The sequence below is a fragment of the Xiphophorus couchianus genome, chromosome 22, assembly GCF_001444195.1.
Source record: "Xiphophorus couchianus chromosome 22, X_couchianus-1.0, whole genome shotgun sequence".
Classification (NCBI taxonomy): Eukaryota; Metazoa; Chordata; class Actinopteri; order Cyprinodontiformes; family Poeciliidae; genus Xiphophorus; species Xiphophorus couchianus.
In genome coordinates this window covers 16,141,492-16,154,279 of record NC_040249.1, presented here as the reverse complement: position 1 = coordinate 16,154,279, position 12,788 = coordinate 16,141,492, and the positions used below count along the sequence as shown (strand labels likewise).

Here is a 12,788-nt window from a genome sequence, read left to right as displayed (position 1 = left end):
CTATTGTTATCAGCATTTGCAGAGGTTCAGGGATTCTGGACAGAAAAAATAACACCACACCTCTAGATTGACTTGCTCTATTGATTGTCCAAAGAGGATCAGAAAGCCTGAAACATATTTGAAATAACACTAGATTTTGAAGTTTCTCTTTGAAAGTGGCAGATCTTAGATCTGATCCAGTTGTACTGTCTTTTGAGACACGGTGTAGTCACGAGTCACTGAAGGACAAGCTATTTTTACTTAGCTGAATGGGTGCTGTGGCTATTGAAGGCACACAGTCATTCATGTTTTTTAAATGTATTCTCCTTTTGCAAGGCAGATATTTAAAACAGGATTTTCTAAATTAAATTATACAAGAAGTGTTGAACTAATGTTTAAAGCTATTGGTCACAGCTCATTTTAAAACCATTCAACTTCACTTTAGACAATGCTTGTCATCTCTAGAATGCCCTGTCATAATTATTTGCGTTTGCTGTCTTGTTCTCAAATTGTATTATTTAAGATAAAGTCTGCCTTTCTGAGAAGTGTCCATCTACAAATGTCTTTCACACTGAACAAAAGGAATCAGAACAGAGTTCTGTTGAGACAAGTAATTAAAAATTTTATTGTTACCCCTGTTATTTGCCTGTTTTTGATAAAATTCCTATTTCAAATGGTTTTTCTGATATCCTGTATAAAATGTTTGTTTTTATGTCCAGTAATGACATTTATTCAAGTCTAAGTTGAAATTTGTTGAAAGTTGTTCTTCTGCTATCCTTTGTTTGTTGGACTCACCAGCTGTCACATAAATTATTTAACACAGACACATTTTTTAAGCAGTTATCAAAGGGACAAATGTAGAAATAGAAAAAGGCAGGTCCAAGTATTGAGCCCTGCTGCACACCAGGCGGTCACATAAAAGTTTTGGTTCTACACATAGAAGATAAGCCACTGAAGAACAACACCAGAGGTTCCAACAATTTCCTTGCAACTTAATTTCCATTAAGTAAAGATCAGAATAATATATAGAAATTACTGAACCTAATTTATTTATTAAAAACTTAATAAGTCTGTGAGTTCTGTGTGATCTTTTCCTCTAGATTGTAAGCAGTTGGACTAGTGAATGCAAACTGTAACAAACTGGTAATTTTAGGGTATTGTCCATTTATATTCACAATCAGAGAGTTATTTATTTTTTTGTAAAATGAACACTGTAGGAAAGTAAAAAAATAACACTGCCAGTGCTGACTTTTTATTCTGTTGCAGAGTGCAATCTGTGTGATTTTTTACATTAATTTTGTGTACTTTTTAAAAACTTCTCTGGTGGCAATATTAACCGCCACAAAAATATAGATAGTACACTTCACGGTGCAAGATTTCAGTCAATGAGAGTGAATTACACATAAGGTACCTGTGTGAGTGTTTCTTTCTTTTTTTTGGACACGTGGAAATGAAGCCTTGCTCTCAGTGAGTACCCTATGGAGTATTTTATCATTGGTTACTGGTGCAACACTGGGCATGTGTATGAAGAAATAGTCCAACCCCGTAACCCGCCTACCACCCTCCCTCTTCCCCTTGGTGAGTCTCGGTCCGCCCGCAGCAGTCTCCTTCCCGGTGAGGGTTTCTTTTTTTTTCTTTTTTTTTTTTTTTTTTTTATTTTTTTTTTTACTACTACAGAGATGGCTGCGAAAGTGTGCAGATCGGTACTCCTGTTGTCCCGGAGCAGCGGAACGGCGGCCGGCAGCCTCCCCGTAGTTGTCTCTTCTTCACAACGGCACCAACAACACATAAGACCGGTAAGTCCCAGGACGACTGAGCTCTCCGAGCGGAGAGGGCTGTACGGAAGGGTAGGGTTGGGAGGAAGCACCGGGCGGGCTGGCTGGACCGGAGAGAAGGCTGGCTGGATGGCTGCTGGCTGGCGAGGGGGTTTGCTAAGGAAGTAGTGCTAACTAGCCTGAAGATTTTCCGCTGCTGCCTCGCCTCCTCATGGTTTGGCTCCTTTCGGAAAAAGGTGAGGCTGAAGATGAGTCAACACCCCTCTGTTGTGTGGTTTTACTAATCCTCAGCGGGACGTGGAGCTTTGACAGGAGGCATTGCAGTTTTTTTTGTTGGAGCACTTGCTGAAGCTCATCGACACCCCGCTGGCTCTGCCCCGTTCACTGAAACAATCTGCTTTTACACTGAATGCTTCACTTTATTGTCCTTCAACTTCACAACCAGAGCTTTTCACTATGGCTGCATGTGAGTTAAGATTTTGGATCATTTCCTTGCATCTGCAGTGCGATGTGTGGCTGGAGTGATTACGCGTGGCCACATTTGACTGTCATATTTCCATGCTTTTGCAATAGATGTTTGACATTTCCATACTCTGTGTGTAGACGGTTGCTGGGTAGGCTTTATGGGGTTTTATCTGTGTGAACTGCAGCAGAAACTCAGAATAATGAATATCTGTTCACAGCCAAAGAGGAAAGCTACACATCTGTGCATGAGTGTGTGTCAGTGTGAGAGGTAGCATGGGGAGAAAGTTTGTGCACACACACACACACACACACACACACATGAACACCCAAGCCCGCACTTGGATGATGTCAGACACTGCTGGATGCTTTCTCCCCTCCCTGGGTGTTTCCCTGTTCAGCTGGGAGATCCTGGGTTTTCCTGCAACCTCATGCAGGTCTTGGACATGGCCTCTGTGTGTGTGTTTGTGTGTGCGTAGATGCAGCTTCACTGTGGCTCACAATAGAGAGGGAAAGCGATTGTGTTTGCAGAACTGTGGCTTGTTCCTCTCTTGGTGACCCCTTCTATTTAACTGAAACTAGGGAGGGTTTATTACTGCCTCTGTCTGAGGTTAAAGGTGAATCAGGGAAATCATTTGGAAGTAAAAGAATGAGGAAGTTGTAACGGTCCTCTTACATTCGCTTATGTTTTTGTTTTTTTGACTTCCTTTGACATCATACTTTTCTCAGGTATCGGAAAATTACAGATGCCATAATGCTAAAACACATCCTGTAAAAAGGACAAATGTACTTTGATAAATAAGATTATAACCACTGAAAAGTAACTTCCACGGCTCTTTTGCAGGGCAAATGTTCATTTTGCTTTAACCATGGATGCTATTTTGACACTTCCACTATAATCTTTTGTTAAACAGCCACAGTCTCTTAAAAAATTGTTTGAAGAATCTAGAGGTGTTCTTCCGGACTCTGCATTCCCCAACCATTGGGTTGGGACGGACACCGGTACCAAAGTACAGATTTTAAAAAGATACTGTTTCAAAAGGACCAAAATGTTCTTTCACGCTGCTGTTAAAGTTTAGATTTCTTTCAGTAAGATGCCAGAGGTTTTTGTGGCAGAAAGGAACACTGTAGCACTGCTGCACACTGTCTGTCAGCTGGCTGGAGGAAGGGTATTATACTATATTCCTCGCATTTTTGGGAAAGACTAATTTAATTGCCTGAAAATATTTCCAGTTATCAAGGAAGACTGTGGCAGTCTAAAGGAAAATGTTACAGATAACGCAACCCCAAAATCAAACAGTCAATAGATGTTAGAGGTATTTTAGGCAGCTTTAAAAGTACCCAAACAGAAAATTTGCCTTAATAACAATTAAGTTTTAGTTTAGCCTACGTTACTTTATGAATACAAGAGAAAAACCCTATAAGGAGGAAGATGGAGGAAAATTTATAATTTGTTAGGGTTTACTTGAAAATTTGGCTAAATTTAGCTGGCTAAATGTAGATGTTTGCTTAGGTGCACACCAATATTATCTGACTGTCTAATTATTTTTAATTAAAATATTGTCTTATTTCAGTAGCAGCAGCAATAATTAGTTTTTCTCTTCAAAAAAATAATACTCCTGGATCATGTTAGACATTTTTGCTTTAAACTTTTGTATAAATACCGTAATACTGTGAAACATTGACATGTTTTTCTAAGCATTCTCATGAGATTCTCTCATCGCCTCATTCTGCATTTGGACCTCAGGGTATCTGGACCAGTGAGGAACTACCTCAGTTTTCCTATTTTCACTAGAAGCTCTGGGAATCCCCAAGATTTTATTAGCTGGTGATCTCACTCAGTACTAAGTAGGTTGTCAAAGTATTATGGATTTTTAGTCCAAGTCTGAGGAGGGGTATAATTTTATCCTTCTAGTGTCCTATTTAAACCTTCACTGACTCCATTGGGTTAGTCACTGCTCTTCATGGCAGGCTTTTTAAAGTTTTCATTTCCTTTCACTCTCCTCACATTACTGTTTTGTTTCTCTGTCACAGAGAGGCTCTTTAGTCCACTGAAGTGTTGCTGTCGGAGCTTCTATAATGCAAGCCTGTCAATTTGTGACAGCCAAGTGTCTGTATTCATGTGGGACTTCCCAGCTGCAGAAACAAATTTTTGTTTCCATATCTCTATTTATAAAGCTGCAGAGGGATGTATATGTTGTTGTCCTGGAGCTCATAGTCTATGTTTGCAGGAATGGTTTTCTGAATGCTTCTGCTACCCTAATGTAGTCTCAGTCATGATGTCCTCGCTCCCCAGGGACGGAGAGCAGACAGACAGCTCCAGAGACTCATGGACTGGATTTCTATTAACTCAGCTGTCGTATAAACTCCTCCATTTTGACATTTGAGATTTGTGAAAGATTTATTTCCATTGCATAAGCTAATCAAAGCAGAATTATATTAAAAGTAACTCACAATCTGATGTCCAAATTTGAAGTTAAAGATTAAGTCGTTCCCTGTACTTATTTATTTCCTTTTAAGCCGACTTGCTCATCAAAGCTGAGCTCCCGGTGCCTTTAGCCGTCGGAGTCAAAGGGTCAGGGCTCACTTCTTGCTCTTAATCCAATCAGAGTAGGAGTAAACTAATTTATTCCCGCCGTGCTCACAGCCTCTGTGCTCGAGTTAGCAGGATTAGCCTGATAAGAGAGTGACAGGAAGCTTTGTGACTGTGCTGAAGGTGATAAGGTAGCAGAATGATTGATAAGCTAACCATCCACCCAGACAGTTTCATTAATATACTCCACCCTTTGCACTCAGTGGTTTCTGACCCCATTTTTGACACCAGTTATGCACATGTATGCCTGAAAAGGGCAGTAGATGCAATATAAACACTTTAATGTGGCCTCGGTGGTGGAATGTCACACTTTGGGTCATTTTGGCTCAGGGAGATGATGGACAGCTGTGTGGCCTGCTTTGAAAACAGAGTGTGAAACTTTCTTCTCTTTGGAGAATAAAGAATCCGTCTGTCCATCTGTCCTTTACCATCTAGTTTTAGTTTGTTCATTCGTTTGTCAGTCCTGTTTGGTAGGGATTTAATGTTTGTCTGTAGGACGTATATTTAAAACCTGACCTAATCAGAATTATCTTTCATAAATTCATAGAGAAGTTTTGTATTTATATTTCTACTGTATTTATTATTCATTCTTCTAAATATAGACTGACATGTTATGGTAAAGTAACATAATATGTACCAACTCTCTGTTTTTGACGATTACACAAACTTCTCATTTCACGTGTAGCCTCTCTGTCAGAGTAGAGACCTGCTGATTTCTTTGGTCTGCTTGGGTAATATTTAGTGATGCTCAGAGAAAGTGTCTGTGTGCACGGAGAGAGTTTCTCTGAGTGGGTGAGAAAGCTGATCCAGATTATTTTCCTACAGAGTGATTAGGTAGTGTTTCAGTCAGAGGTTAGTAGTTACAAAGCGAGTCATTTGCTGAATGGATATTCCTTTCAAGTCTATAAACCATTCTGTGTCCTAGCTGCCGATCATTACACATCAGGATAAAGAGTTTGCCTTGGTGGTTGAAACTTAACCTTTGAAAAGTGCAATTACGCTTAATAGGAGCAGATTGTGACAGTGGACGTTGTAAATGGAGCACAGAAATTTTGTTTGGGTAGTAGGGGAGGAATATGAGGGTGTCACTTACAAGTTTTACAAAGTAAGTGTACGTGGTTGTAATCAAACCTGTGTGGATCCTAACCAGAATCATTTCCTCTGTGATGCTGTGCCTGTGGCTCATGTGGTCTTTGTAAATATGAGGCGAATACTGTGAAGCACACAAAGAAGTAAATGTCAAATAAATATGTAAATGCAGCACATTTACTCTGGGTGCTTAACTTTTTTTGAGTCCTACAGTTTATATATAACAAATATATCATCATTAATTAAAATATTAATATTGTAACATGCTTTGGGTTCCCAAATCAGACACCGATCAACCAAAGGCAAGGAAGAAGAGAGGCAGGTGAGAGAGAAAGAGGAAGGATGAAAAGTTTGAATCATTGCAATCAATATTATCATTAGAAGAATAAAATTGACCAATTATGCACAAGTTGCTTGATTTAATAAATCCTGCTGGCCTACGGACTGTTTTTTTCCGAAGATGGGATTTTAAATGAATAATAATAATTATTGTAATACCGATAGTTATACAATACATTGGCAGAACCATCAATACTGGCCTATGTTTGTAATTTTCTAACATGTTGGTATTGTTCCCATAAATAAAACTGACCTGATCTTAATAACTAATGTTATATTGAAAACTACTGCTTTTATCAAAGATAATGCAGCACATTTATTTTCCCTTTTTATATATGTTTTTTTTTTAAAAAGGAAGCAGAACCGGTTAAAATCTGGTTTGACAGGTCAGAATTCAGAGATACTGGGATCTCAGTATTGGCTCGGAAGAACCTGATCGGTGCAACTCTGCTGGTTTGTAGTTTATTAAAACATTTTGGATTATGAGATATTTTTAAGCCAATCTCATGAAAAGGTCTTGAGTTAGTCGAGGTGTTTACTTCAGAGTGTGAAAATGGGCCTAGCTTTTGCGTTTAAAATGTTATTCTTACAGACCATAGTGGCTGGATGAGCATCTTATAAAATTTAAAAAAAGACGTTGCTTATCTTTGGGCGTTCCCCAGAAATTGAATGTTTTATTGCACCATCACAGAAATATAAAGTAAACTAACTTACAGCAAATTTTAATCAACTAATTAATCAATACAAGTGAAAATTCTAGATTTGTTTACCTGTAAATGTGCTACTGTTGTCTTTAAGCTCAGTTTTATGCAGGGTTTGCAGTCAACAACTGGCTGACAGTTAAATAGCAATGCTCTAAGCACAACACAACAGCAAACCTCTTATGTTAAGTAGTGCTGTAGTACGGAAATGACAACCTTACCTGAGACTGCAGTAGAAGCAGCTGGTCCTTCTACACAGTCACAAACATCCTCGGCTTTCTCTGCTTAATAATCTGTGTTTTCCCTGTTAAACTAGAATCATGTGACCAGATTTTAGTGCTCTGTTTTCTGCCTCTTTATTTCATGTAACTTGACATCATTTTTGTGTTTCATTTTGTGTTTTAGATGCTCCTGATAAGGTGACAGTATTTGTTTTTGCATACGGGTGTGGAAATGTGAGCGGGATGCCTGGTTTAATGTGTGACCATAGAGATAAAATGCTTGGCTTTGTTCACTAATTTGGTTTCAACGTTTATTCACAGACAGCAGAGAACTTCAGTTCTGCCTCTGAATTTAAAAAGTAATTGAGCCCTTCTGGGGTTTATGGGATACAGTCACTGGGCAAACATGTCAATATGGGTGAGTGCAAAATACTATATCACCTTTACCTGTTAGATGTCTTTTGCAGGCATTTTACAGACTTTAATGAGAACATATTGATAAAGTTCTGAGGTATGTGATATATATATACAGTATATATCTTAAAATATTCATTAGTATTAGGTGAGCAAGATTACAAAAAGGTTAATCAAAGGCACAAGGTAAGTTTTATGGTGACAGAGCCAATGCTACTGGAGCCATTAACTTTGTGTTCTCTTTATTTTTCTATCCTATAGAAAGATTTCCTGGCTCAACGGCTTTGTGCTTAGCCGTGCTGCATTGCCAGTCAGAGCTCTTGCTTTTGTTAACTCTGTGTATGTTCTATTTTCTTCCCCTGGCTTAGTACTTCTGTTATAGGTGTTTCTATACTAGGCTGATATGTTAGCAGAGCTATTGTTGTCGTTAACTTTGTGCATTAGTTCTGCTTCATCGTGGAAAGTACTACCCGCCCATTGCCTTTGGTTTTTTTTTGTGTTTCTGCTACCTGTAGTCATTGCTACTTTTTACTAATTACCAGAAATGGATCTAATTCAACTGTTCTTTGTTTCTTTTTTTTTTTTTTTTTTTTTTTACATAAATTTGACATAAATGTACCGAATTACAAATTTATTTGATAACACTGTACCAGTACTGCACACTTAAAAACACCAGTACCTTCAGAAGCTTGGTCAAATGTGTAAAAGCAACACAAAAGTGCAATATGGAACTTATTCAGTTAAGCTCTATACTTTGTGCTTAAAACACAACACATAGAATAAGACTGAATAGATCTGCTGTTATGGCAGATTATATACATTGTCACCAATACCCCAATTTGGAATGTCTTTTAATATTGGGACTCGTACAGTTATTAATATTGGATTGGTTTGTCTTTATATGTAGCCGATTCTGAATATGGATATATTTTAGAATATACTGGAATGAATTTGAATAATCTGAATTGAAATTTGAACCAAAATGGATTTTAGTTTGATATGAATTGTTTGTCTTGAAATTTAATTTGCTGATATCTCATTTCCTAAAGTATTTATCATATATTTTTAATTTATTACATTGTATATGCTTTAACATGCTAAAGCTGAAGCTCCTGCATAAAAAGAGATGAATTTCATCCCTTTGTTGCTTCACTATCCCAGAAAACAAAGGAATTCTGGTCCAGTTCATTAGCGCAGAGAGGAAAAACTCTCCTCCTCCTGTCCTCTGCTAGATTTCCAAGCTTCTGCGTTCCCTGTTTCTCCCTGCTAAACCCTCAGCACATCACATTACAGCACCTGCTCAGCATGACACCCTTTCTTACGCTCACCAGCTGTTTGCCCTGTAGTCAAAGGAATTGTTTTAGGCTGAGGTGGTTCAGGTTACTGGACCGTATTTAGCGAGGGAGGCTACAGCACAATCCTTCAGATGCAAACTGGAATATGACGTTGCATTCTGCTGTTATCTAGTTAGAACAATGTTGTCGTGTTGTAATGAATGAGACTACAGTGATGGACAAAGTCCTCATTAGCACTCTGGAAGGAAATTTCACCCTTGAAGTGGTAAATGACTGGTGAACTTCTGCCTTTGGCAAACTAATTAGCTGCTTCCCATGTTTCTGTGTGGCCCAGCGTGTTTCCAGTCAAGTCTGAAAAGGACATTAAACTGGGCCAGTGTGCGTAAAGTGATGATGGATGGAAGCAGCACCTGGTTACCCTCCTTCTCTCCAGGCTGTTTGGAACCTCTGCTGGGAGGCCAGGTGACCCGGCGGCTCCAGCCTGAAGGTCATCGGCCGCCTGCTTTTTATGTCTTTTTGATCGGAGATTGGCATCATTATTAGGGTAAATATTTAGAAAATATATCTCCAAATGAGCAGCTGATGTTGCTCAGAGAACAGGCAGCTGTTTTCTGAGCCTTCCCAATGGAGCAATAAATGATCACAACGTTGCTTCAGATGTTTTAAATGAATTATTAAAAATTATTTTATGCCTGTCTTAACTAAAATTAAAATTAGTATTTAGCAAATGCATAATTTAAGTGTAGAATTCACTTCTAAATATAGACTGAAATGTTATGTTATTCAATACGAATTGAACCAATCAGGCATTATCTGTCAGATATTGATTGATTTCTGGTTTTCTTTGAGTTTTATTGGTAACACTCTTTAAAACATAACACTCATTTTAATGCCCTTATTTAGCAAAATATGTAAAAAAAAAAATACAACAACTTGAAATTATAAAAATTAAAGATTAGCCAATTAGGCTTTTCCTGGTCACTAACAAGTTCATAATTTTTAGGTTTGAGGTTTATCAATGTCACTATTTATAACCTAACAAATACCTTTATTTATACCTCTGTATGTATGTTTTTAAATATAATATTGTTTTGACTAAATGTATCTGCAAAACACTGCTTTACTATAAAACACACCAATCTGGCTTTTGTTTTGGTTATTTTGATTATCTTTTAGGTTTATTGGTACCACTATACTCTGTAATTGACTGGTTAACCTGGACAATGAGTTAACTATAGACCAGTTCAATTGATAAGGGCAGTAGGAGTGACCATTAACTCTGATAAAATATAAATGTAACCCATACTTATTTGGCATTTTAATGACTTAATGACATGATTAATTAAACATTAGCTTGTTTTTTCCATAGAAGTCTGCCACTATTGGAGTCCCATATTACAGGTGCTGGTTATTTTTAGTTGTCAAAATTTGGAGGTCATAGACCTTAAAAGGACAATGGCTACAGACTGTGCAATTTGTCACAATGAAATTTTTGTCCTGCAGAAAATCAGGGCTGCCTGAGCGTGCAGCTAATTAGCAGGACAGAGGTACGGTTGACCTCTGCTTCAGGAGGTATTGCTCCCTGGTACATTTGTTTTCCCAAGTTTATGTGAAATAATGAAAGCTCCAGTGAGGGATTGATGTTGGCCAGATATCGGGACACTGGCTGGTGACTGTTTACCTTAAAATAAAAGAAGATGTAAGATGAAACCCCATCTCCTTAATTACGCCCCGTCACTATTATAAAATCTTACACTCATCACACTTTAAGTGAAACACATTTTGATTTAAATGTTGTTTTTAATATTTTGAACATTAAGATTAGGTAAAACTAGCAAAAAAGTCTGGCTTCTATCATTTTTTCCATGTAAATGTTCACTTTTTAAAAATTTGATGGCTCTTGTTTCTCAAGTACTTTAATCTACTTTATTCAGATTCAAATTAAATGTGATTTAATACTGATTATTATTGACTCTGCACCTTAAACTACACCTTAAATTGCCCATAGGGTCTATTTGTTTAAGTCTATTTAATAAGGTGGATTAGAAAAAGCAGAATTGCCCTTCAGCTTCCCTCACTTCTTGCTGCAGCCAAAGGAGGCAGCTTTGATTTTCCCTACTGTTTATCGAAATTGGGAATATTTCTGGTCAGAAAACATGGATAGCCTTAAAATGATGATCCAATGCTGCCCCTCCCCCACATACTGCTAGGTAGCTTTCTGAAACAAGGCTGCATTGCTTTCCCCCTGTCTAAAAGATAGACATTAAACTGCTTGGAAATATTTTCATTAGTACACAGACCAAAGCCCTCACTCTGGCTATCCCAGCAGATAGCCTGACTATGATGAATGATTGATATATAAATGATTTAAGTTGCATAACAATTTTTTAAAAGTTTTATGTACTGTAGTTACAGCAGGAATAATAGCATCTTGTTTAAATAAAAGTGGTTGGACCATAAAGTGCATTTCTGTTTGAGATTTCATGGGTAAATACTGTTAAAACTCAAGGTTAAAGTTATTTAGAGGTCCTAATACTGAGCCATGCCTGGTATTGATATTTAATTCATTTGATCTAGAAATTGTATGTATATTATTAAATTATGATTATACTTAGAATTTTGATTTTAAAGTCATAAAAAGGACAGAAATTTATAGTTTAATCCAAGCAATCTGATATAAAAGATTTATGTAAATATTATCTCTGCTGTTTCTCATATCAGTTGCTCTATTGAGCCATTTATCTAAGCTTCGACATCAATTATCATAACACTATATATTTATTTTTGTCGATCTAAAATGACAGATGTCAAGTTTGAGGCAGAAAATTGTCACATCAGGGCTTCACAGTGAGAGGAGCATCACCACTTCAATAGAAGCAGCAGGAGAGATAAAACTGGCTCGGCCATCAACAGCTAGGAAGCTCTTAATTGGAACTGGAAACATCATGCATGAACGAGTCCTATTTTACTAATGGAGTAATTTGATGGAGATCGCTCAGAGGATGAGGAGAATTCTGATGGGAGGATTCCCTCGGCCTTATCTTCACCCCCTTTTATTAAACACAACATAGCTGCCGTTTTTCTCACCGTCAGCAGAAATAATGAAATGATCATTATTCGAACTTCAGGAGTACAGAGTTTTATTCAGAAAACAATTACCTGCTCTCAGCAGATGCAGTGAAAAAAACAAACTACAATAAAGAAACATCAGAATAGGTGGAGAATGTATGCTACGATAGAGGCTTGTCTTTGAAGAAGTCTTAGAATGATAGATAATCCGTTGCTTTCCCTTCACTACACAATTTTGCCTCATTAGGTTACAGTTTAGCTAAAATGGACCACAGCGAGAAAACAATCAGTCCAATCTAATTGAAGCTAAAAGCTCAGGACATTTCAGGGTAAACCTCTTCACCTCTTGTTGGATTAGTAGCAAGAAAAGCCTAATCTTTTTTTTGTTTTTTTAAGTCTCACTACTTTCTTTGGTCATATCGCTAATTATTGATTCATTTTTTGTTTAGAATATCTGAAATGCTGACAAACTGGTGGTGTGACCGTTCCTGTTTTATACACAATTTTCACTCCACGCCATTGTTTTTTATTTTTATTTTCTGACAAATCCAGCTGATAACTGGATTGATGAACTGGATAACTGGACAACTATTGCAGAGAAGTCAATAGTTGAGGCGTTCCTGTTTCAAGGAACTCTGCGTGTGCTTCTGTGTTGCTCTTTGTAGTGAAACATGCTTCACTTGCCAAGGATATGAGGGTGTTTCATGGTTAAACAGGATAAAGAGAGTATTGTGGCAATATGGTTGTGTTGAGGCCTTTACTTGGAATGGGATTGTGTGTCACTAAGGAGTCTTCTCAGCAAGGCCCAGTGCCAAGCTGGCTGCAGATTGTCGTTACTTCTTCAGTGCTAT

At 37.7% G+C, this 12,788-nt stretch overlaps 1 protein-coding gene across 2 annotated transcripts in view; it reads left to right on the top strand.

Annotated features, from left to right (window-relative positions):
- The first annotated feature begins 1,608 nt into the window (after nt 1-1,608).
- Nucleotides 1,609-12,788, top strand: part of mcu (mitochondrial calcium uniporter) — a 64,163-nt gene continuing 52,983 nt past the window's right edge. Inside the window, exon 1 of one of the 2 annotated variants that reach the window (XM_028006107.1) lies at nt 1,609-1,775. In XM_028006107.1, coding sequence (XP_027861908.1) covers nt 1,659-1,775 — 117 coding nt within the window. In that variant the 5' untranslated portion in view covers nt 1,609-1,658. Of the gene's footprint in view, nt 1,776-2,103; nt 2,221-12,788 lie in introns of those variants that run through there. The other variant, XM_028006108.1, reaches the window with a different exon arrangement.